At 38.2% G+C, this 21,345-nt stretch overlaps 2 protein-coding genes across 3 annotated transcripts; one reads left to right on the top strand and one right to left on the bottom strand.

The window, feature by feature from the left end:
* Positions 1-8,473: 8,473 nt before the first annotated feature.
* On the bottom strand, positions 8,474-15,111 carry LOC149050001 (uncharacterized). The gene is made up of 3 exons (XM_089197730.1): positions 14,872-15,111; positions 11,556-12,247; positions 8,474-10,752 (listed from the first exon to the last, which is right to left on the bottom strand). Exons 2-3 carry the CDS (start codon positions 12,238-12,240, stop codon positions 8,990-8,992), a joined length of 2,448 nt encoding a protein of 815 aa, XP_089053856.1. The 5' UTR covers positions 12,241-12,247; positions 14,872-15,111; the 3' UTR covers positions 8,474-8,989.
* Positions 15,053-20,950, top strand: LOC113677814 (uncharacterized). Of its 2 annotated transcripts, none has more exons than XM_089197738.1 (5): positions 15,053-15,180; positions 16,386-16,434; positions 17,264-17,364; positions 18,561-18,656; positions 19,822-20,950. In XM_089197738.1, the coding sequence occupies exons 1-5, from the start codon at positions 15,115-15,117 to the stop codon at positions 19,924-19,926; spliced, it is 417 nt and encodes a 138-aa protein (XP_089053864.1). In that variant the 5' UTR covers positions 15,053-15,114; the 3' UTR covers positions 19,927-20,950. The 2 variants fall into 2 exon arrangements, with proteins under 2 accessions (XP_089053864.1, XP_089053863.1); XM_089197737.1 differs by having other exon boundaries at positions 17,264-17,412.
* The last annotated feature ends 395 nt before the right edge of the window (positions 20,951-21,345 follow it).

The following is a 21,345-nucleotide window of genomic DNA, read 5'->3' as shown; positions in this document are numbered from 1 at the left end:
AATGGCGCCTAAAAAAATAGTCAATAAAGTTTTACTCACTTTAAAACTTACGCATATTTTCAAAAGAATTCAAATAGTTCACTGGAATCCATAGGAAAAAGTGTTGGGTAATTAAGTTTTCGTTGCTGGAAACTAGCACAGCAAGGTTAAATCCTAGCCAAATTTTAAGTTTTGAGATTGCTGGGAAATTATTTAAGTCAGTTTTTATTATACATTTATCCTAAATCTAACCTCTCGTTTGAAACCGTTCGGCTCCTCGGAATATTTCCTCTTAACGAAACTATTTGTTTTGACGGAGTAGTTTGTTGTACAATGATAGCTGAGAACATTAACTGTTAAAATTTCTCTCATATGATGAAATTCTTGCAGTTTCTTGGCCAAACATTCCGCCAAAATTATCAATCTTTAGCTTACATAACACATATTTCGGTATATTTTGCTAAATGGAAGTTAAAAATTGCCGGAGAGAATGATCACTGCAACTTATTTGGTCGGAAACTGGTACTGGGTGGAAACTGAAAAAAAAGATTATTGAATGATTTAACCAATATACTCAAACACCTAAAAGAACTGTCTGTTTATCGGTACCGGCCTCGTGTAAGTAGGTCGTTTGATTTTTTGCGTCAAGGCTAGTGAATATAACGGGGGTATTAGAAACAGATTTAATTGGTGGTAAAATGGGGGTTCGTACCTTAGTTAATATGCGCCTCACGCAGAGTACCCGTTCAACATGAGGTCTGCCTAATACAGTTCTCGCTATGAGATAATCTATTTGGAGTATTATGATTACTATCAGTTCCCAGTCTATCCCAGCCAAAATCTCCATAACTCATCGAGGTGTGAAACCGAACGAACGGTAATTTAACATACTTCGATCAGCCTGAGAAATAGATCAATCGATTATAGAGTCAGTTGTCTATTGAATATGGTCAGACAGTAAAATAAAGGTCTATTTGAATGTTATGCCACCGTCAGATTGCGTATGAAATGGCTAAAATCTCATCAGAATCGAGGGAAAAAATTCATGAAGTCCTGTGAACAAAATCGATCCCGATGTAAGTCGATTGTGACCGACTTGTTTGACTGCTGATGTGGCTCCATGAACTCTTTCATTATCGATTATCGAACATTAAACCCCCGAGACCCTCTATTGAGAGAGAAACTTATGAGTTTCACTTGTGGTTTGTTATATTATGGTTTGAATAAGCCGATTAGATCGAATTAAAGCTGATATAATTCAAACGTTCGTTCACCATGGAGGCGTCTTAGGTGAGCGCAAAGGCAGAATTCATGCGTATTTATGTCAAAATTGGATGTAGTTGAAGTTGTAGGGGTAATTTAGACGTTATGAGGTTCTACAAACTCAAAATATCTGTATTTGTCAGACTACACCGTCTTCTTCACTCCCAGATTTTGTGGCTTATTTTGTTTCTACCCTCCTTCCTCAAACCTAGTCATATTTAATTCAACTCGAATAATCTAAAAGCTAATTATTACTGAGGCGAATCAGCTCTTGTAAATACCGCTTTTAGGCAACGACGAGAAGTAGTTCACGGTATTAACCTTATAGGTTTATTGAGAATTGGGTCACTTTGGTATACCGGCTGCATGATTTTTGGGTTATGGAGACCATCGTAAACGTGACATGGTAACAGTTCGCTTAAAGACGACGAAGTGAATTTGAATCCCGTAAAAATTACCAAAATTATTGAAAAGAAACGAAACTTTGAGCACGAGATCGTAAGGTTTGATATGAAACTTTTAGTATTCAGTTATGCGTTGTCATGTTGTGATTCATGATCATATGTAGTTGCTCAAACTTAATTAAGCGAGATTTAAATTAGGAACGAGACTTTTGGTTAGCGTGTACTGCGAAGATTGTGAGGTTGAAAAAAGATAAGGTAAAATTTGTCAAATTCTGGCTTTTTGAAATGTTTAGAGTATCAATCGGCGTAGTCTAAAAGCTCTGTCCTACTATCTTTTCAACTTAAAATGTTTAAAATCTAAGATTTTAAAAATACAAAAGATTTTTTGCTGCATGCGGTGTGATACGAGGACCAGGGTATTCAACTTTTGAAATTTTCGATGTTGCAAGAGGTCAAAAAAGGGCCTTTAGCAGCTTTGACTTTTGAGAGCTCTCAAAATTTTATTTTAACGTATTTCCAGAAACTAATGTGGTTTTATTTACTTGCTACCAAAGATAGTTTATTGGGCAAAGTTTGAGGGAAAACTTTTTTCCGATGCGAAATACCCTGGACCGCTCTTACAGAGATCGCCACTTAACAGACTTTCGTCGAACAAGAAGTGAATATTTCTTTTACTATATACGAATTCATGGAGAGGATATAGAACAAAAAGATTTTTTTCCTTTATTCCTCCTACGATCACAATATTTTCGGGCGCAAATTACGTGCATGTTATTCGGAAGTATATAACAAAGGATATTCGGGTGCTGCTAGAGTGGCCAATCAAAGCGCGCCTTCAACGTTATCCACTAGTACTGTTTGAACAATTACTAAAACCTAATTATTTTGTAATACCCTCCACTGACGCAGCACCACAGTTTCCTTTGAAACTTACCCCCTTTACTGTTTTAAAGTTTAGCTCACTAATTGTGATTGCGGAGTACTAGATGCTAGGTGCCGTGGGTAGCTATAATTTACATGGAGGGGTAGCCAAGAATGAGTGTAATTGTTTTGGGATCCGCGTCACCGGCCTTTAGTGGGACCACTACCAGCTCCCTTGGAGTAAATCCACTACAATTTTTTTCAGCCCATCCGTTTTTTTTCTCGGATTAACTTTACAGGAATGTCTTCCCCGCAAACTCTCCTAGTCGAAGTAAAGCCCTCTCGGCGCCGGTTGATTTCCTTAAAACCTGGATCGAGTCTCTACCAAGATGACCGCGAACTAGGAGGGAAATTTTGAGCACTTCCGTTGCCTTAATACCATGACCAAGGTAGAGCCTGAGGGATTTGCGTATTTGTGTTTCTTTGAGGGCGGATCTTGGTTTCAGGTAGAGTTTTGTTTCAGTTCTTTTTACTCTGTGGTGCGTAGTTACTAGTAAATGATTTCATGTATTGTAATGACCTTAATGGTTCAGGTCAGAGCCCATTGGATCTTTTCAGGTTGACGAAACGAGATGAAGACAAGCTTTATGCATGTCTCTCTATGATTCTCCGTTCTTCGATGAGTACTGTAAACTTGCATCGCGATAGCCACGCATGCATTCTGCGCTTGCTATTCTCTGACGTTAAATAAGAGATTTTAGGCTATCTTCTTTTCTCAAGAAAGCATTGAAGACTGACGAGCCCCAACTCTCTCAACCCTCCCATACCCAATGGATCAACGAGGCATGATAGCTTCTATTTAGCATGAAAATATGCAAGGATATTTGTCTGCCAATGTTATCTGTTCTGAGATGTGTGCTTTGAGGAACAGATAATGTAAAAGGACAAATATACAAGCATATTTCTGCGCCAAATATAGGCTATTGTGTTTATTATTCTTCAAATATTTTGAAACGCATGGGAAGAATGTTTATGAACGGCAAATTGTTTTCTGCATGGGATGTTTACCTTTTTTAGTGTTTTCTGGTACGACCTCATGAACAAACAAACATGTCCCTTCTTCTGTAACAGCAGCTAAACGGTCTTTCACCTTGAATTCAATTTAAAAAGATACTTCGAAAGATAAATCGATCGACAGGCAGCACTACAAACGGCTGAGAAGGAGAACACTGACCGCATTCCATTTACTCTTACATTTCACCCTCACAACCACGCAGTTAAATCTATCATTCTTAAAAATTTTAAATTACTCCAAAACGATTCAGAGACTGGCACTATCTTTTCGCAACCCCCACTTATTTCATTCAAACGTGACAAAAACATAGGCAACTTTTTAGTCAGGAGTTCATTTCAAACCAATGACCAATCTGGAACTTTTAAATGCGCTCGCTCACGATGCAAAACTTGTCCTTTCATTCATAACGTAGAGAAAATATCGGGACCCAAAAGATCCATTAAGATCATTGATCACTTTACGTGTACCTCCGCCAATGTTATTTACTGCATAACTTGCACTTATTGCAATACGTTATACATCGGCGAGACAGGAAGACGACTGGGTGACCGATTCCGAGAACACCTTCGCGATGTGGAAAGAAATGACAAGGACGCATCCAAGCCAGTCGCTAGACACTTTAATCTTCCTTATCATTCTAAACAGCATATGGCAGTTTGTGGCCTTTCCTTACATCTAGGCAGTTCGGAAAGCCGTAAAACACTAGAGCAAAAATTTATATTCCAAATCGGCACCCTTAATCCCCACGGAATCAACGAGCGCTTTTCATTCAACTAATTTATTCCTGTTTTCTCGTCACCATATTCCCACCAATGGCGTAGCTCCACTTTCTACATATAAATCCACACACAACCCACAATTCCTCTAATCGCTCTGACGAAGGGCTAACGCTCGAAACGTCAGCTTTTTTACCCTTTACGGTGGCTAATTTACGTTTTCAACTCAGTTGTTAACACTAAATTACCTGCTATACTCTCCCACCGACGCAGCACCACAGTTTCTTTAGAAACTTAGCCCTTTATACTTTTTACACCCCTTGCAAGCTTTCGTTGAAATGGGACCATTACACATTATGACTTTCACAGCTTAGGAATTTCTTTCATTTATTTGATATACAGTGGAATTAATTCTCAATAGCTTGTGGCCCACCAGAAGAAGGGTTTGCTGAATGCTGCTTTGAAGAAGAGCCATTATTTGACATGTTAACCATTACTGACCAGCAAGTTGATGAAGAAATGGTGTGTTGGAATTAATTGCTTTCACATGTCATCCTGATAATATCAATGTCAAGGTTTTCTTGGAAGAACAATCACATTGGGGAAAGTATTATTCCTAGAAATGTTCAGGGTTTGTGTGGTGGAGGGGAGTTAGTGGTTTGGTGGTCCAGTCATCAGTGTTTAACTGTGGAGCTAAAGTACACTGGTCTGATCCTGGTCTTGCATCGTCATTTTCTATAGTGAAATCTACCTTATGTAAATCACAGGAGGACTCTCTTTAATATTGCATCTACTTAAGGTGGCTCAAAATGGCACTTTCATTTTTAAACACCCTTTTCTCCATGGATTGTTGTTTTCACACTTTTTTATGTTTCCTTGAAATTGGTATCAGTAAAATGCCCAACCATTTTTAACCTCCTAAGTTTCTATAAATTGCACAGCAGTGGTTAAAAACCCAAATAGAATTGAGTGAAAGATCAACAAGCTTACAGCAGAATGACCCAAAGCTATTGGTATAAATGGAAGAAGAAGTAGAAATCTTTAATCTTAACTGTGATTAAATTCAAAGGAATCTCAAGGTGTTTGATTTGTTACTGTGGTCAGTGTTATCTCAGTACAAATTCTCCCCCCTTAATGGGGGGTTCACATCATAAAGGTTTCACCATGTTCAGGTTAACTAGACACTTAACTGTTAAAAATGCAATTAACAGCATCACCAAAAGCTGCTGTGGATATGCCTTATGTATTCAAATACTTCAAAATCAGTAGCATGGAAGTGGCTTATATGTGATTAACAGGACTTTGACAATATATCTCTTTTGAATTGGCAACCAGTGTACTTCTACAAGAGTTGAAGTAGTATACGCAGCTCTAGGCAGTTGAGCTGTAGGCATGTGAGACAAGTCTGAATTCACTGAAGGTTTTTAATTAAGTACATATGGCCTAATCATGAAGAAACTAGCTGATGGTGGCATTATGCACTGTCTCCTAGTTCTTAATTTGGCCTAAGTAGAGACTTTCTTCAATACTACCATCTGTGTACATTAATACAAATTCAATCAATCACAGGTGTTTAAACATGTTATGAAGACTAGTAGTGACAACTGTACATAATTTAACATCAAATGAAATTGACCTTAAACTGAAGAACTTTTAGTTGAAGCAGGGTATGCTTAGTGTGAATGAAATTTTTTTCAGTTTGTGACTGTATTACTTTATTGTTGATAAAATTATTTTCTCAGTATTTTGCTGTTTTCCAAGTAACTGTGGTTGCAAAGTTAAGAGCCTCATCATATCCATCTTTGATAATTTCAACTGAAGTTTTCCAGTAGTACATAAGCTATTTGTGTTAATTTATAATATTATTTTAACCCATTTTATTTATTGTAGTGTTAGTGATAACTATCACATGCTATTTAATTCTTATTTTAAGGATTCCTTCGCAGTGTCTTGTTTAAACCTCTACAATTTGAGAAGAAATTGACAAATATTTTCGGTTTTACGTTGCGGAACATTTTCTCAAGATTGCTTTCACACAGTTGCTTTTATAAAGTTAATAAGGTTGGTAATCCCAACTTGTGGGCGAACCAACCCTTAAGCGAGATAACTTTTAAGCAAAACTGGCCTGTTTGCGAGTTGACTATTGGACGAATCTAACCGTAGACAAAACTGTCTAATGTTATCTAACTTGTAGGCAAAACTAACTTGTAGGTGAGTTGACTTTTCGGCAAACCGACCCGTTAGCGAGATGACGCGTAACGAAACTGATCTGTAGGTGAGATGACATGTGAGCGAAGTGACCCTTAGGTGAGATGATGTGTGGGTGAAAATGACCTGTGTGCGAGCAAACTTGTGAGCGAGTGTGGACCAACCAAACCGTAGCTTTCTGCGGTTTCTATACCTTGAAGCAATCACAAATATTTCTTATATCCTCATAGATGGGGGCTAATTCGTTACAGATTAACTCTTCCCTATTCTGACCTTTTCCAAGGCAGGAAGAGTCACGTTTTACATATACAATCGCATGGGCCTGAGGACAATTAAGGATTAATTTCACGTGTATTTTCAAAAATCTGTAAGAAAAAAATTGAGACGAGGGTAACTTCTTGAACTTTGAAAACGCAATTTAAGTTAATCCTAGATTGTACCGCAAGGATACTTACAATTACTTGTTTATCGCGTACAGGGAAGACATGGCAGTATGTTCTGGACCTGTACCGTTTCAGCTCTGTTCTCAAGAATAATTTGTTCCAGTGCAAGTACTTCCTTTCTTTGAACCTCTTTAGTCTGACAACCTCGTTATGCGATCAATGTCGTAAATCACAGTCAAGGTGTATTTCTTGATCCTAACGACCAGATGAATGGAGTCTTTCTTCAAAATCTCGCTTTGAAGTAATCCCTCTTTGACACTCTCTGTGTTCCTTTGTTTTACAGGCAAGTAATCTTGTAAACAAATATTGCCGGTCAGAGCTGAAAAAAAAGGAAAGCATTGTTTGTTCTGGTCACATGACCATACATCGTGAGATGAACGTTTTAACAATTCCTGATAGCAAGCTCACTTTTTCTAGCTTACTTTCAAATGTGACGTTTTGTCCTAAGGTAATACAAGTACTGTCTCGTGCACTTAGATCTGGCGTAGTGAGGGTATTTTGGAAGTTGTTTTGCAAAGATGCAGATTCATAACAGAGCAATATTGTTACCAGGCAGAGATCCGCTGCACTTGTCATATTGGTTTATGGTGAATTCGCCCCAAATTCGTGTGTGTGTGCGTGTGTGTGTGTGCGTGTGCGTGTGCGTGTGCGTGTGCGTGTGCGTGTGTGTGTGTGTGTGTGTGTGTGTGTGTGTGTGTGTGTGTGTGTGTGTGGAGGGGGGGGGGTAGGTTGTATGCCACTGACTACCATGCATTTCAAATACATGGGCAATGTAGTACTTAACAGACCTACAATGTTCTCTCACTGATTAGTTGCCTCACACAAGCTCGTTGTCCCTAAACCTTGGTGAGGCGTGAGTGGCCCAGTGGTCAGAGCGCTGGACTCTGGGTCGGACGGCCCGGGTTCGAGTCCTGGATGGGGCACTACGTTGTGGCCTTAAGCAAGTCGCTTCACTCACCTTGCTTCGTCTTCTCGGATAAGACGTTAGGCCGGAGGTCCCGTCTCCTGCAGGGTTTGGGGTAGGAGACGTTAATTTCCCACGCACGAGATTACTGTGTGATAGATGTCCTCCCCTGGGTTGGGTTGGGTGGGTTTGTAACTTGTAAGGGGCATCTGAATATATTCATATAGATATTTGCGCCGAATAAGTATTTATTAAGTATGTATTTATTAAACTTTTATGAGTTATGCCATGCAGTTCGTTACGCAGTGTCTAATCTATCACAAAAAAGCCTGAGGGAGACTTGTAAAAATACTAATACTTAATTCTGCTTAGCCGTTCACGAGTTTAAGTGTAAAGACACGAGTAGGGTTGGGATCCACAAGCTGATAAGGAATTGAGAGTGCAATCAATGAAGGGAATAACTCTAATAATCACAGATGCTCAAAACCTTGTCCTTATAAGCCGGTTTTTCCTTCACTACGGACGAAGTTTCACTCCTGTCGGCAAGCCGTGTTGGAAGCCTGGCAACTCTGTGGAAGAAGGGGGCAATGCCTGTAATAAAATCATTGCAGGGACGCCTGCTGGTAGTTCGTAACTTTATTAACATCATGGTTTTTGACTAAAAAGGTATTCCTTTAATATACTTTTACTGGAAATTGGCAGCCCTTTCATCTACTTACAGGAAAACAACCCTATGTCAGTTCTCCAAATAGTTTTTTTTTTATTATTGCAATACTAAAACTATGCATTGAAAAGTGCTTACAAACCTTATTAGATATCAAAAACCAACCCTTACAGCCATTCGTCTCTCGAGTGATCGTAAACGATTTCAAATAACAACACTATGGCAGACCCAAACTCATGCTTGTCGAAGGCCGGGTTAGTAAAATATAGATGGATGCCCAGAAAGGGGCTAAGAATTCTGTTAGCAAATGTAACATCAACTTCTCTCCTTTTTTCATCTTTAAAATCGCACAAATAGGAAATCTATGTTCGGTCAGGAAGAACGCCTACGGAGCTCTCTTAAGCTATCTGAAGATATTTTCTATTATGCGACAAAAAGGTAATGTTTAATTTAGAACGCTTGATATTTGCAGTTATAGAACTCTAATAAAGCTTTTTTTTTCAAGATCAGAAACGATCATTTGAACCAGTTCAATGCTTGGGTAGACAGCAATAGAGCAGGGACAGCCTACAAGATGACTCTTAATGCTTTTTACAAAAGTTCCATCTAGTTTGTAAACGTTCAAAGCTTTTTTTCCTTCGTCACAAACTATCAAATTTCCAAAAACATCAACAGCGAGTCCACGAGGCTTACTCAATTGACCTTCACCTCCATTCCCAATATCATATAGAAAATCCCCGTCATTGTTAAATGTTTTAACACAACCAGCTGTGGGGTAAGACACGAAGAACATGTCTTGGAAACAAACAGCTTCCCACGGGGAGTTATCACAGTCTAGAGCACTGAAGGACTGTAGCATTTCTGTCCCGTCAGGGGAGAGAACCTTGACTGACTTGTCACCTGTATCGCACACTATCATACAGCCATCTAACGCAATAGTCAGTGAAAAAGGAGAATTGAGAGTTTTGTTGTTGATGCACCCTGTAAATTCACCACTAATTGTAAAACAAATTACACTTCCAGAGGCAACGACAATGACGTCACCAGAATGGGTAAATGCAAGTGAGGTAATATTTTTTAGTTTAATCGCTGCTGGTCCATTCTGACCGAGTTCTGTAAGATATTCCAAATTCCTACTGAAAAGTTGCACCCTTTGTTTCTTTCGATCTGCCAAAGCCAAATTCTCTGTCCTCTTGTCTATTGCAACAGCGCAGGGTTCTTCGAATCGAGCTGTTCCAAATAATTTAAAGGAAGAATACTCATATGGACTCGCTCGTAAAGTCCACGGACTACCTGAAAGTGGTTGACTGTTAATTAATACTGTCACTTTATGTTCTCCATCGCAGAGTGGTCTGTAATGATAGGTATATGTCCCTTGGCAATAACTCATACACTTCAGGTCAAGGTCCATCCCCGTCGGAGTCTGAACTGTCACCTTGATCTCATCGATCTCCTGGTAGTAACATTCCCAGCCACTTGAATCAAACGTTACAATGTCAAAGGGTGTGTATTTTCCAGCTCTAAATTTTCTCTCATAATGCCATCTTAAAATTGACCGTGAAGGATCAGTTTTAGTGACAAGAACTTTACCCGGAGCTTTACCTGTCAAATTCTCAATATAGTCCTTATCTGCCCCATAGCATAGGTGACATGGCCGATAAATGTCTAGTTTTAATTCTGTTAGAACACCTTTAGACCTCTCAATTTCAGCCTGTTGTGCTTGCACAGTTTCAACGCAAACGTTTTTGTGTAGAATTTCCTCGCAATTTCGCACAGAGCCTTTTAATTCACGTACAGATGCTTGCAATTGCTCCAGTTGTGTCAAATAATCTCTTTGTTGGGCTTTTTCAATAAGGTCTAACTCGGTCAAGATGCTTCTTTCGTGCTCCTTTAATACACGAATGAGTTCTTCAACCGTTGTCCCAACATCCTTACGAGCTTTAGCGATTTTTTCCTTACATACTGTAAATAGTTCTGTTGTTGTTTTAATTTCCACCTCAAGGTCAACAATTTGCATTTTCACTTGTTCTACAGTCTCTTCCAACTTCAGTTTCTCTTCCTCAGTAGCCTGTTGGATGTTAACTTTGGTGTGATGTATGTGACGAGTCTCTCCACACCTGTCACAAATGGAAACTTTACAGTTGTTACAGTAGCCATCCAGAGGTTCGGTCTCATGGCCTTTTTCTTTACACATTGCTGAGTCCTCCGACAGCTCTTCCAGTACAGTGGATTTGCCTTAAGAAAAAGCAAATGAAAATTTGAAATGAAAGTTAAGAATTATTCAGCGAGTAATGGAATGTTCTCGTCTTGTCCCATTTCAGAAAGATATTGAAACAGTAAGTTTTTTCTTCTTTAAAAAAGATCTCACCAAGGATGTGCAGTTGTATTTCCTTTCATTCTAAACCATTGCGAGTGCAAATGAATCGGCACGAAAAAAAACTTTGGAATTAATTGTACGTGTTAAAGAAACTATAATTGCCATCAAACTGACTGAGGTCAAACAACGCAAATGTTAACATTTGTACTTGAGGAAGAGGTCAGCATCTTGAATGGTCTTGCGCATGCCTTGTTGGGATAAAGAGGGCGCATTCATCTACCTAGTAAAACTATACTGCTTAACTTTTCCTTCTCGAATGAAAACCTGATGAGCAAAAGGGTTCAGACTGATGTTTAAACACACCTATAAGCCAGACGTTAATCTCACAATTACAATGATATTGTGAACGTAACATGTACTAAGTACCTACTTGTACATAAAGGGGAACTTAAAGTAACTGATACCCCCATTCACATAAGCAAAACATTTCAAATTTAACCGAATTTGACTGAGTGAAATCAGGAACAGAGAACTAAAAAATTTCATTTTCCATATAGGTTTCAAGTTGTAATTAACTGGCTTCAGTATATTTTCAATGTTCTACATTGGAAGAATAAATGAAGAAAAAAATCAAAACCGTGTTTAACAATACAGTTTTAAAACATGCTTAAGTTTTGAAAGGAAGAAAGAAAGAAAGTAGTAAAATCAAAGCCTCCCTAACCTTCGATGGCAAATTCCTTCCTTTGAGGCAAACTTGATGTTTTCAAATCATCCAGCTTTTTGATGACTTCATCTAATTTAGCTTTAACGTTTTCTTCATCCTTCTTCCATTGGCTGAGAAGTTCCTTGCTGTGTTCTTCAATCTCAGGGTCCATACACTCAGTTTCAAGATTGTCAATGTCTACTTTGTACTTTGCACCCCCAATTCTCACCAGAGTGTCACGGATGTCACCCCAGTATGTGTTGAACGTTGCATCATCTATTGAAGCGCACTCAGCATGACCGTATACAGTGTTTCTGTAATATTTAACGCGGGCGATATCAGCTGCATGGCTTACGTCTGTAACAGCAGGAAGCGTATCCCAGCCTGTTGTAGGAGGATGTAGACTGCATACGTTTCGCAACAGAACCATTAAAAGTGTGATGTCGAAATTGGCCGATGAAACTGAAGAAGGGATGGCTGGAAAGAGCATTCCCCATTGGGTCGCGTTTATTACCTTTCTTTTTCTCAGAGATTGTAACATGGTTTTATTGGCTGTCAAAATTGTGTGAAGATTGGCTGGTGGATGGATGACATCAAATGTGTCCCTAAGGGCCTGGGTACCCACATCAACCAGCAGACGACATAGGCGAGCGTAGTTAGTTGTCTCCTTGCTCGAGGAACCTGTTGGTGCTGCGGTAGCCATGGCAAACCTAGGGCAGAAAAAGAATATTTCAACGCTTAGGATTGCTGGACAAGACCCTTTTTAAAACGAGATACTTAAGCAAAAACTGCTTCGTGCGTTCATAGTGAGCTTTAGAGCTTGCAGCCCAGAAGCAATATGTGACGTCTTTGACGCAGGAAAATGGAAAACAAGACTTCCTTATTGCACTACCTCCAAGTTCAAGCTTTTCAAGTGAAACAAAAAAAATATTCTTTTAAAATACTTCGAAGATGATAACGCTTGGTTCGTTTGATACGATCAACGTTCATTGCTAAGCGTTTCAAGTAAAGTGCACTTAGAGCGTACAAAGATTTCTAGCACTTCGTTGTGAATATGATAATAACAACAATAAAAAAAAATAATAAGCAGTTAGTGGATATGCTGTAGCATGATATCATGAATTATCAAAACCGAGGTCTGAGTCATCTGCCGAAACAGAAGGCCGAGGCAAATAACACAGACACGAGGTTTGATAATTCAGGATATCATGCAAAAATTGAATTCAATAAGTGCTTTATTATAACCTTTTTTAAACAATCGCAAAAGAGGACACTTCTCTCTGAGTTTGCGAAAATTTGAGAACACCACACCGATGAGGGGCTTTGAAACTAGGTTTTTGAATATGATTACCCAATATCTGCCGCAGATATATATGTTATTTGCCGGCTGGGAGGTCCGTATGGTAAAAAACTGTGACCGAGGTCTTGAAAATGCTGTCACCTTTGCCCGTGGGCAGAGATAGGAAAATACTGACCGGGTAAAGAACCAATAAGATTGCAGGATTCGTTACCGTGCCCTCTGAGAAAAAAAATAAATTGGGTTATTGTTTTGAAATTGCCGGGAAATCGTTAAGTTTTTATTGCACATTTATCCTTAATTTAACCTCTCGTTTGAAACCGTTCGGCACCTCGGAATATTTCCACTTAAAGGAGCTGTTTGTTTTGATGAGTAGTTTTGTTGTACAATGATAGCTGAGAACATTAATAGTTAAACTTTCTCTCATGCGAGGAAGTTCCTTCGGTTTCTCACTCAAGCATTCCGCCAAAATTATCAATCTATGGCTTACATAGCAGCTCTTTCGGTATATTTTGCTAAATAGAAGTTAAAAATGCCCAAGACAATGATCACTGCAATTTATTTGGTCACAAACTGGTACCGAGTGGAAACTAAAAAAATTGGTTAATAAATGTTTCAACTGATGAATTTCAAATATCTAAAAACAACTGTCTGTTTATCAGTACCGGCCTCGTGTAGAAAGTTCGTTCAGTTCATTTTTTGTGTCGAAGTCCATTGAATAATACGGGGGTATTGGAAACAGATTTATTTCGCCGTAAAATGGGGGTTTTTACCTCAGTCAGTGTCCGCCTCACGCATTGTAACTGTTCAACATGAGGTCTCCCTAATACAGTTCACGCTATAAGATATTAGATTTGTAGCATTATGATTATTATGATTTCTCAGTCTATCCCAGCCAAAATCTCCATAACGTACTGAAGTGTGAAACCGAACGATTGGTAATTTAACATACTTTGATTAGCCAGAGAAATAGATCAATCGAGTATAGAGTCAGTTGTCTGTTGAATATGGTCAGACAGTAAAATAAAGGTCTATCAAACGTTATGCCATTGTCAGATTGCATATTAAATCACTCAAATTTCATCAGATTCGAGGAAAAAATCACGAAGTCCTGAAAACAAAATCAATCCCGATATAATTCGATTGTGCCCGACTTGTTTGACTACTGATGATGCGGTTGCATGAGCTCTGTCATTTTCGGTTATCGGACATAAAAACCCCCGAGACCTCTTACGGAATGGAAACTTACGAGTTTCCTTTTCGGTTGGTAATATTATAGTTTGAATAAGCCGATGACAATGTATTTTGTAACTGAATCGTTATTGGACATTAGAGTTGATATAATTCAAGTGTTCGTTCACCGTGGAAGCGTCTTAGGTGAGTGCAAAAGCGGAATTCATGCGTATTCATGTCAAAATTGGACGTAGTGGAAGCTGTAAGGGTAATTCAGACGTTATCAGGCCATACAAGCTAAAAGAAATGTATTTATCAGACTACACCGTCCTCTTCACTCGCAGATTCTGTGGCTTATCTTGTTTCTACCCTCCTTCCTCAAACCTAGTCATATTTAATTCAACTCGAATAATCTAAAAGCTAATTATTACTGAGGCGAATCAGCTCTTGCAAATACCGCTTTTAGGTAACGATGAGGAGTAGTTCATGGTATTAATCTTAGCGGTTTGTTAACAATTGGGTCATTTTGGTATACCAGCTGCATGATTTTTGGGTTATGGAGACTATCGTAAACGCGACATTGTAACAGTTCGCTTAAAGTTGACGAATTGAATTTGAATCCCGTAAAATTACCAAAATCATTGAAAAAAAACGAAACTTTGAGCACGAGATCGTAAGGTTTGATATGAAACTTTTAGTATTCAGTTATGCGTTGTCATGTTGTTATTCATATGTAGTTGATCAAACTTAAGCAAGATTTTAAACGGGAACGAAACTTTTGATTAGCGGATACTGTGAAGATCGTGAGGTTGAAAAAAGATAACCGATCTATAAATAAATGTATAATTGGACACACAAACATACCTGGAGGGGACCGCTACCTGCTCCCTCTGAGTAAATCCACAACAATCTTTTTCAGCCCTTCCGTTTTTTATCAGATTAACCTTAAAGGAACACTCTTCCTTTCTAACTCTTCTTGCTGAAGTAAAGCCCTCTCGGCGCTGTTTGTTTCCTATACCCCCGATCAAGTCTCTCCCAAGATGACCGCGTATCAGGAGGGAAACCTGGGGCGAGGTAAAGTTTGAGCACTTCCGTTGCCTTAATACTATGACCAATGTAGAGCTTGAAGGCTTGGCGTATTTGTGTTTCTTTGACGACGGATCTTGGTTTCAGGTAGAGTTTGGTTTCAATTCTTTCTATTCTGTGTTGCGCAGTTACTAGTAAATGGTTGCATGTACACTAATGACCTTAATGGTTCAGGTCAGAGCCCATTGGATCTTTTCAAGATTGACGAAACAATATAAGTTTTATGTACATGTCCCTCTGTAATTTCCCGTTCCTCGATGAGTAGCGTGAATTTGGATCTCGATAGCCACTGCACTTGCTATTTGAATGAGAGATTGTAGGTTATCTTCTTCTCTTAATATTACACTGGAGACTGACGACTCCAACTCTCTAAATTAACCCTCCCCTCCCCTCCCCCATGGAGCAACGAAGCAGTTTCCATGCTTAGTAATAATAGCCTTTATTTGGCATAAAAATATGCACGGATATTTGTCTGCCAATGTTATCAGTTCTGAGATGTGTGCTTTGAGAAACAGAGAGTGTAAAAAGACAAATACACAAGCATATTTCTGTGCCAAATGTAGGCTCTTCTTTTCCTTCAAATATTTTTGAAGCACATGGGAAAAATGTTTATGAACAACTAACTGTTTTCTGCATGGGATGTTAATCTTTTTAATGTTTTGTGGTATGACTTCATGAACAAACAAACACATCCCATCTTCTGTAACAGTAGCTAAATGCTCTTTCATCTTGAGTTAAATTTTAAACACAAGATGCTTTATCATAAGAGATGTTTAGTTTGAAAATTGGGGTGTATCCTTGGATATTTCCCAGTTTTAACTGGGTTATCTTCAATCACATTATGCATTAGACTAATTGTGTGCAAGGAAAAACATTTGATGGATTATGAGTTTGTCTATTAGTCATAGTAAAACTTCTCTAAGTGGTAAATTAAAAAGTAACCTGTATTGAAATTTTGAAGCAGCCCATTTAGCTGTATGATATAAGGGAGGTTGAATCAGTTATGGGATATGAAACTTTACCATTGTTGGGGTGCACTGACAGTGTTACTTTGTAAACATGACATAAATGTGTATCTTTTCAGTGATAATGATTGCAATTTTGAATGTGTATTGCACTTGCAAGAGTAAATGTCATCTGTATTAGGTCATCTGAAAACTTTAGTAAGGTTAATAGGCTTTATGGTTAGGGATGAGTTTTTTTTTAATTTTTGCTCAAATTTCAAGAATAGCTACAATCAGTCTATAGTGTTATGGTGTATCGTAAACCTGTGCTGATTTTGCTGATCTCAGGGTACACTGCTAACCAGGGATAAAAAACAGTATGGTGTTATGGGTGAAGGTAAGCAATTAAAAATTAAGAAATCATGAAGCCCTGAGCAAGTTGTCCAATAAAAGATTTTACCCACTACAGAAGTACCAGTTTTATAAAATCACTAGGTCAAATGTTTACCAATATCATTTTCATCCTCTTTTTTGTCCAGCATGGTACATTGAAGGCCTTTACATTTATCCAGCATTTTCTTTTTGGTCCTGTGCTGTGCCTACAGGCCTGACTTTGTGACAGATAAACTAAAGATAGCCCACTCTTTACGGTCCTTGCAAGCTTTTGTTTAAATGAGGCCATTTCAGTTAGACAGCTTAGGAATTTCTAAAACCTTTTAGCCTGAAATCAGGACCGTAATAACTATGTAACATAGCAACTTAAATTATGGTGTTTTTTTTTCAGCTAATGACATAGAAACCACCATGCAGCACTCAAACTTCACCATTCAAGCTTTGATAGACATGAACTTCAAAAATTTTTGAAATTTTATTGAGACTATAATTCTCAATAGTTTAAGAAGTTATTGATTTTTTTGACAAAGTGGAGGGTTTAAGCGAATTCAGTGCCAAGCACTTCATTTGATATTCACCAATTAATATCCAATTCATGTTCATGCAAATAGCAGTTATTAGCTGCCATTATTTCTGCTATAATTCTCTCAGGCTGCAGGTATTTGTCACTCCCACTTTGTGAGAGCAACATATTATAATTTCTCAGCCTGTCAGGCTGTTGATGTGGTTAGCTTATGAAATTATGATTAAGCAATCTTCATTTTATATTTGTTTTTATACCAATGTATTTTACTTTTATTTATTTGATATGCAATGAAATTAATTCTCAACAGCTTGTGGCCCACCAGAGGAAGGGTTTGCTGAATGCTGTTTTGAAGAAGAACCATTATTTTACATGATTACCATTATTGACCGACAAGATGATGAAGAAATGGTGCGTCAGAATCAATTGCTTTCACATATCATCCTGTTAAAATCAGTGGTAGGGATCTTTTGGAAGAACAACTACATTGAGAAAAGTGTTATACAATATTCAAGTGTTACTGGTCCAGTCATCAATGCTAAACTCTGGAGCAAAAGTGCCAGTTTGATCCTGGTCTTGCATTACCATTCTCTAAAGTGAAATCTACCTTAACCCTTTAACTCCTGTGAGTGACCAAGACAGAATTTCTCCTTACAATAGCTATATACTATACATATATACACTATATGAAGCAAACAAGTGATGAAATTAAAGAAAAATCTTAATGAATGGATTATTAGTTGATCCAATACCAAATTCTCAAAACTAACATCACAAGAACTGTATGGCAGACAGTAAGGAGAATTACAGATGAAAACTTGGGAGTTAAAGGGCTAAGTAAATTACAGGATGACTCATATTAATATTGCATCTACTTAAGGTGGCTCAAAAATTTAATTTTTGCTTTTTAACTCCCTTTTTTCCATGGATTATTATTTTCACACTTTTTTATATGTTTCCTTGAAATTGGTAAATTCAGTAAATTGGTGATTCAGTAACCATTTTTAGCTACCTAAGGTTTTGTAAATTGCACAACAGTGGTTTAAAACCCAAATAGGATAGAGTGAATGATCAACAAGCTTACAACAGAATGACCCTGAGCTATTGGTCAGAGTAAGTGTAATATTAATAAAAGTAAGAGATCTGTAATCTTAACTGTGGTTAAATACAAAGAAATCTCAAGCTCTCAGTAAAAGTCCCCCCCTTAATGGGGGTTCTCATCATACAGGCTTCATCATATTCAGGGAAAGACATGTAACTGTTACAAGTGTAACCATTACAGCATCAAAAAAGGTTGCTGTGGATATGCCTTATGTATCAAAATACCTTCAGAATCAGCAGCATGGAAATGGCATTATATGTGATCAACACTACTTTGAAATGTGTAATTCCCCAAGAATTGGACCAATATGCACAGCCATAGGCAGTCAAACTGGAGGCATGCTACACAATTCTAAATACACTGAAGGTTTTGAATTTAGTACTAATGGCCTAATCATGAAACAACTAGCTGATATACTGTCTACTAGTTCTTAATTTGGCCCTAGTGCAGACTTAGCTAAATACGACTATTTCTTGTATACTGATACATATTCAATCAATCACAGGTGTTTAAACATGTTATGAAGACTGGTGGTGACAACTGTACATTAACATCAAATGAAATTGACTTTGAAACTGAAGAACTTTTAGTTGGAAGCAAGGTACGCTTAGTGGTGAATGAGAACGTTATTATTCAGTTTGTCACTGCATGTGTTACTTAATTACAATTGACAAAATTCTGTTTTCAGTATTTTGCTGTTTTGCAATCATTAACTTCTTAAACGATCAATATGTTGTGGTTACAAACTAAATTGAGAGCCTAAAGGTCAGCTATATCACATAGTTTGACTAGTTTTTCCATCTTTGATATTTTAGATTAAGCTAGCTTTTGTGTGGGACATCAGCTACTCTTGTTAATTTTCTATCCCATTTCAGCCTTATTTTTCTTTTCTGATAACCATCAGATGCAATTACATTTTATTTTAAGAAAACGGGAAATATTTTCGATTTTACGTTGTTGTGCGTTTGCTGAAGTGTGCTTTCAAACAGTTAATTTTTTTAAAGTTGATAACGTTGGTAACCTCAATTACATAGGCCTGTGACTCCTAACAAGGATTTTACCGTTTGATAGGAATTTAAATGCGAACAGTCTGTCAACTTGACGCCCCTTTATTACAAATGCTTGTATACACGCGACCAACTTGTATACCGACCCGTATGCGAGTTGACTTGTAGGTGAAAATTACTTGTAGGTGAGATAACTTGTGGGCAAGGGTGGACCAACCAAACTGTAGTTTACCGCGGTTTCTGTACCATGATGCAAGTGCAAACATTGCTTGAATCCTCATTGATAGGGGCTAACTCGTGACAGATTAACTCTCCGCTATTTTGACCTTTTCTAATGGAGGAAGAGCTACTTTTGCTGTATGCATGGGTCCAAGGGCAGGAAAGGGATTAATTGCACGAGGATTTTCGAAGTTCTCAAAAAATTGCCCTAAGGCAATTTGTAGAACTGTGAGGTGAAATTAATCTTTAATTGCACGAAGACGTTTTCAATTACTTGTTTATCACCTGTAGAGCATAGAGGGCACTATGTTACAGATCAGTAACAGTTCAGCTGTGCTCTCAAGAATTACTAATTCCAGTCTAATCACTTCCTTTCTTTGAACCTTGTTACTCTAACCGCCGCGTTACACGATGAATGTCGTAAATCACATTCAAGGTGTTTGCCTTGATCATAGCGACCTGATGAATGGATTCTTTCTTAAAAACCTGCTTTGAATTAATCCCTCTTTGACTTTCTCCGTGTGTTCCTTTGTTTTACAGGCAAGTAATCACGTGAACAAATACTGCCGGTCAGAGCTGAAAGGAAAGGAGAGCATTGTTTGTTCTGGTCACATGACAATACATCGTAATGTTGAGCAAGACTAAAGGACAATTGTGAGATGAAAAGTTTTAATTAACAGTTCATAGTAACGGCTTAAATTTTTCTTACCTTCTTTCCAATGTGACATTTTGTCCTAAGGTAAAGCAAGCACTGTCTCGCGCACTCAGATCTGACGTAGTGAGGGTATTTTGGAAGTTGTTTTGTAAAGCTTTTGTCATGGCTGGAGATCCATAACAGAGAAATATGGTTACTAGTCAGAATACCGCTGCACTTGTTACATTGGTTTATTGTGAATTCTCCCCATTGCAAGTTCGGTCCCAAACCCAAAGCAAGTTCGCCTCCACCTTAACTAGTTTACCCCTTTCGACTCGTTTCCTTACAAACGCACTTCTAATGCACGAGTAATGCAAAGTCGTGAAACTACTCCAGTCTTAATCAAACGGGATTGACAGAATTTTGTGCCTTTACTCACAGCACTGTTTAAACCTAGTTATTTTGTCTTTCCTTGGAACTTCATGCTGACCCAAAAGCTTCAACGGTATTGCATAATAACGCTCTTAACAGGTAGTTTGTTGTTGTAAGGGTGCAAACTCGCAAAGGTCAGTGATTTGGGGCGAACTTGCAAGGGCCGAATTTATCAGTTACCTTCATATTGAGCAGTTGCAAATAGTATAGCGTCACAAGTACTTTATATATGCTTGCGTTTGGCGTTATTTGGCTTATCGTGAAATAATTTGAAATGTGATTAAATTGATATTTGCTTATTTGCGCCACAAAAAGACTTAGGAGATGAGATGTCTGTGGTAGCCGAGTTTTTGTTCTTTGCCCTTCTTTGAGTAAGAGTACTACAAAATCTTTCCCATAGGGGACATCAAGCGAGATTTGACTACAACTTTGTAAACCACTATTAAACGTGGATGAATGTGCCTTGAGTGGTGATTGGTATACTGTGAAGCGTCCTAAAGTGGGCAATCGCGGTGAAAATGTTTCATGTAGAACGTGGCTTTGAGTCATGGGCAGTGACGTCATTCATCCGCACACATCTAATCCCATTAAAGCATTTGACCACATGCTGGCAGTCATGTTGTCGCCTTTAAGAGGCTACTTAGCGTGAAAATGGCTTGAAGGGGCGAAGATTGCTAATAGGAAGGTCATAAAAATGACGATGAAATTAACTTAAATTAAAAAACAACTGTTGATAAATCTGATGGAAGTTAGCTTTGAAACAAATGCTCAGCCCTCTCGAGATCGCCGATTTTCAAATGATGGCAACAGTCACGCGCTCGTATTCGGACAAAGCGTTTGTCCTCAGTATGGCTGCAACCTCAGGCGATATTTGTAGACCCGGCCCCGTGTACATGGTTTCTCAATGTGGCCCCCATCTGACAAATAACATCGTGAATTTTGCGATTTTATTGAAATGTGAACGAAACAGCTTGGACCAAAACTTTGAGTTCTCGCAA

The sequence above is a fragment of the Pocillopora damicornis genome, chromosome 2, assembly GCF_964200805.1.
Source record: "Pocillopora damicornis chromosome 2, jaPocDami1.2, whole genome shotgun sequence".
Taxonomy (NCBI): domain Eukaryota; kingdom Metazoa; phylum Cnidaria; class Anthozoa; order Scleractinia; family Pocilloporidae; genus Pocillopora; species Pocillopora damicornis.
This window is presented reverse-complemented; position numbering and strand designations above follow the sequence as displayed.